The 4,838-nt window shown below is 39.7% G+C and overlaps 1 protein-coding gene across 1 annotated transcript; it reads left to right on the forward strand.

The window, feature by feature from the left end:
* The first annotated feature begins 1,826 nt into the window (after positions 1 to 1,826).
* Positions 1,827 to 2,970, forward strand: LOC101597540 (cyclin-G1-like). The gene has a single exon (XM_045155034.1). The coding sequence runs from the start codon at positions 1,960 to 1,962 to the stop codon at positions 2,839 to 2,841; it is 882 nt and encodes a 293-aa protein (XP_045010969.1). The 5' UTR covers positions 1,827 to 1,959; the 3' UTR covers positions 2,842 to 2,970.
* Positions 2,971 to 4,838: the final 1,868 nt, after the last annotated feature.

Genomic DNA, 4,838 nt, shown 5'->3' on the forward strand with positions numbered 1-4,838 from the left:
AATACACTTTTGAATAAACAATGGATCATTGAAGAAATTGGGATAAAATTACATTTTATAGAAAATATTGAAAATAGTAACACAACCTACTAATAATTTCCCTAGAAAACAATTTAGGAATAAGCCTCACCAAAGATATGAAAGATATCTGTAAGAAAGACATTCAGATAGTATAAATAGGACACACCACATATTGAAGAGACTGTCCATGCTACTGAATTGGCAGAACCAATATTGTGAAAATTGCACAATTACCAAAATTAATCTACAGGTTTGATGCAATTTTAATCAAAGTTACAAATAATTTTTTTTTCTTACAGGTGAAATAAATGATCCAATTTAAATGGAGACATAAAAGATTAAGCATAGCCAAAGAAAACTGAAATAATACTTCTAGAGGTATCACAATTCCACATCAAAAATTCTGCATAAAACTATAATAGGGCCAGGCATGGTGGTATACACCTTTAATCCCAGCACTCAGGAGGCAGAGGTAGGAGGATCTCCATGAGTTCAAGGCCACCCTGAGACTACATGGTGAATTCTAGGCTAGCCTGGGCTAGAGTGAGACCCTACCTCAAAAAAAAAAAAAATGGAATGATGGACTGTCTCTATCTCTTTCTGCTTGAAAATAAATAAATTAGTTAATTTTAAAAAAGAAAGGCCAGGCATTGTGGCAATCACCTTTAATCCCAGTACTCAGGAGACAGAGGTAGGAGGATCCTGTGAGTTCGAGGCCACCCTGAGACTACATAGTGAATTCCAGGTCAGCCTGGGCTATAATGAGACCCTACCTTGAAACCCCAGCCACCCCCACACCCCCAAAAACTAAAACCATAGTAAAAAATCATAGACACATAGACCACTAAAATCAAATGGATGATGGAGAACTAAACCCATAGAGGTATGGTCACCTAGCTTTCTCAAATAAGCAGAAAAACATAAACAAAAGTAAAAATAGCCTATTCGACATATGGTGTTGGAAAAATTGGATATCTATCTGAAGATGATTGAAATTGCATCATTATCTGTCATTCTGTCTAAAGATCAACTCAAAATTGATCACATACCTTTATTTAAAGACATATATGCTGAAAATACTACAGGAAAAAATGACCAGTACACTGGAAGTAAAACCTTTCTGAGGAGGATTTCTATAGCATGGAGCTGTAGAAATTAGTTTTTTCACAGCAAAGCAAAGTGATCAGCAAAGTGCAGAGGAAGCCTATAGAATTAGAGAAGATCTCCAGTAATTCCTCTGACAGTGGCTTAGTACCTAGAATATGCAAAGAACTACAAAAACTAAACACAAACTGGGCATGGTGGCACATGCCTTTAATCCCAGCACTTGGGAGGCAGAGGTAGGAGGATCGCGGTGAGTTCAAGGCCACCCTGAGATAACATAGTGAATTCTAGGTCAGCCTGGGCTAGAGTGAGACCCTACCTCAAAAAAACAAAACAAAAATAAATAAATAAAATAAAAATAAAAAATAAACACAAAATAAAATTGTAAATTAAGAAACAGGATAATGAGGGGTGGAGAGATAGCCTAGTGGTAAAGGCATTTGCCTGTAAAGCCTATACTTAGGTTTGATTCTCCAGTACCCATGTAAGCCAGATCACAAGGGGGTGCATGCATCTGGAGTTCTTTTACAGTGGCTGGAGGCCATGGCATGCCCATTCTCTCTCTCTTTCTCTCTCTCTCTCTCTCTCTCTCAAATAAAGAAGAAAAAAAAAGAAAAAAGGAATAAGGACCGGACCGCGAGACGGGCCGAGCGCGTTGGGCTGTGCTGCAGATCCTTGCACCACCCCCCCCACCCGCCGCCCCTCCCCGGGCCCCGCCACGCTTGCCCGCGAGCCCCAGCACCCCCAAATCCTCTCGGATCGGTGTCGCGGGGCGAGGTGAGAGCAGGCCCGGGGAGGGTGGTCACCGCTGCGGAGCAGGGACTGTCACTCAAGATGATAGAAGTACTGACGACCTACTCTCAGAAACTGTTACACCAGCCGAATACCCTGTTGGAACAGGAGTCCAGATGTCAGCCAAAGGTCTGCGGCTTGAAACTGATTGAGTCTGCCCACGATAATGGCCTCAGGATGACTGCGAGATTGAGGGACTTTGAAGTGAAAGATCTGCTTAGTCTAACTCAGTTCTTTGGTTTCGACACTGAGACATTTTCTTTAGCTGTGAATTTACTGGACAGATTCCTGTCTAAAATGAAGGTACAACCGAAGCATCTCAGGTGTGTTGGACTGAGCTGTTTTTATTTAGCAGTAAAACTGACAGAAGAGGAAAGGAATGTCCCGTTGGCAACTGATTTGATCCGGATAAGTCAGTATCAGTTCACGATTTCAGACTTGATGAGAATGGAAAAGATTATATTGGAGAAGGTGTGTTGGAAAGTCAAAGCTACAACTGCCTTTCAATTCCTGCAGCTCTATTATTCACTCATTCAAGAGAACTTGCCATATGAGAGGAGAAACAGTCTTAATTTTGAGAGACTGGAAGCTCAACTCAAGGCGTGTCACTGCAGGATCATATTTTCTAAAGCAACGCCTTCTGTGTTGGCTTTGTCTATCATTGCACTGGAGATCCAAACACTGAAGTGCGCAATGTTAACAGAAGAAGTAGAAAGTCTTCAGAAACATTCCAAGGTAAATGGCCGAGATTTGACCTTCTGGCAAGAGCTTGTATCCAAGTGTCTAGCTGAATATTCATCCAGCAAGTGTTCCAAACCTGAGGTTCAGAAGTTGAAATGGATGGTTTCTGGGCGCACACGACAGCTGAAACGCAGCTACCAGAGGGTGACCCACCTGCCAAAGATTCCCGAAACCATTTCTTAGTTTCCAAATTTAGAGGTTACTCTCTGATGAAGGGAAACTTTCCAGTGTGATAATTTTCTTTCTCAGCTGAAGAATTGAAATAGTACCTTCAAAATAAATGATATGAAGTTGAAGTAGAAAAGGGAAAAATGATTTCACTGATCTAGTCAACTGTTACATAAAGGTGTTTACCATGTACAAGACACACTATTCTTAGGAGAAAGGAATTTCCCAACTCCCAAAAATGTTAAATTTTCAGCTTTAAAACCAGCATTCTCCCAAGCCTGATTTTTTTTTTAAACATTTTATTTATTTATTTGAGAGCGACAGACACAGAGAGAAAGACAGGTAGAGGGAGAGAGAGAGAATGGGCGCGCCAGGGCTTCCAGCCTCTGCAAACGAACTCCAGACGCGTGCGCCCCCTTGTGCATCTGGATAACATGGGACCTGGGGAACCGAGCCTCGAACCGGGGTCCTTAGGCTTCACAGGCAAGCGCTTAACCGCTAAGCCATCTCTCCAGCCCCGCCTGATTTTTTTTTAATAGTACTAAAATAGTAGTTTTTTCAGCTTGACTACCATCTCACCATGTTGCTCATTTAGTTACACAGGCCAGCTAGGATAACAGGAACAAAAGCTCCACCCGCATATGAACAACGCTGAGCATGTGAGCTGATGAGCAAAGGCATGATGAGTAATGCTGGCCAGGTCCTGGACATTGCTAGGGTGTCTCAATACTGTTGTTAACATAGCATAACATAGCATAGCATAACATAGCATAGCTAGCTATAGTGGTTCAAATACTAGAAAGTAATATGTCTAAAAATGTAAACTTGGTTACTGATATAAACTGCATATTCTTGCCATCTAAATTTCTTAATTCATAGTGATGGTTTCTCTTTTTGTATTCAAAACTAAATGTTAACACATCTACACATGATTGTTGGTGATATATAGGCAGACTTTGATTAAGTTGTTTTTCTGTTGTCTTTGGATAATATCATTGCAGAAACAAAAAATTTCAACTCTGACACCTTTCACCATGATTCCAGGCTCGGGATTCCCTGTTGGAGTGGATTGAAGCAGTGAGAACTCAGAATGTCACAACTAGACTGGTGTGGTGTTCTCAGCTTGGGACAACTGCCCAGTTCAGTGCTCCATAGAATTATTGAGAATTGAATTCACCTGTGATGCATTTAAATCAAAGCCAAAGACATAAATGTGAAGTGATAGTAATAAGCCTGAGGAGGTAAACTGTGAATCTTAGTTTCTAACACTGATCTAACATTCTGTATTGGATCAGTATATTTAGTTGGTATTGAAAATGGTTAATGAAATTTAAATCATGAGGTTTATATCAAAACCAACATTTCACAAATGCACTTTAAGGCAGTGTAAGGGCTAATACTCTGGGTAGTTAATATTGCTTAGGACCCATAATGCAAGCAGTGGATAATTCTGACATGAGGTATTCCTTTAAACTTGAAGAATTTTATACAAAGCAAAAAGTAGAGACTTCACAAGTTTGGCATATCCATGAATATTTCTTCTGAAAAACAGGTGATTTTTGTATCTATGATTAAAAAAAAAAAAAAACCTTTTTATACAGAATCTACTCTTTCAATCTAGTCACATTTGAGAACATTTGTTTCTACTATATTGATAGCTCAGAATGAGTTACCATTTTGAAAACTTGCTTTACCCTGGGAAAGTAAATTCAGGCCAGATAAAGCACTCCAGAAGTTTTGCTACAAATTGTTTTTATAAAGCTACCATTGCTTCTAATGTAGAATTTTGTTTTAAAAGGAACAGAATATGCTTGTAGAAATTCCTTAGGGTGTTTTAAGAAAAGCATGAGATCTCTGAGGTAGTTAACATTCAGGATTCTCCATGTTGGTCAATGAATGTGAGGAGATCTGTGGTGTTCAAGTGTCATAAAGAGTACTCAGTGTAAGGGACAGCCTGAGTTCATCCAGAATGGCTGTAACTAGTGTTGACATAATTCTATGGAAAAATGAGT

The sequence above is a fragment of the Jaculus jaculus genome, chromosome 7 (assembly GCF_020740685.1).
Source record: "Jaculus jaculus isolate mJacJac1 chromosome 7, mJacJac1.mat.Y.cur, whole genome shotgun sequence".
Lineage (NCBI taxonomy): Eukaryota > Metazoa > Chordata > Mammalia > Rodentia > Dipodidae > Jaculus > Jaculus jaculus.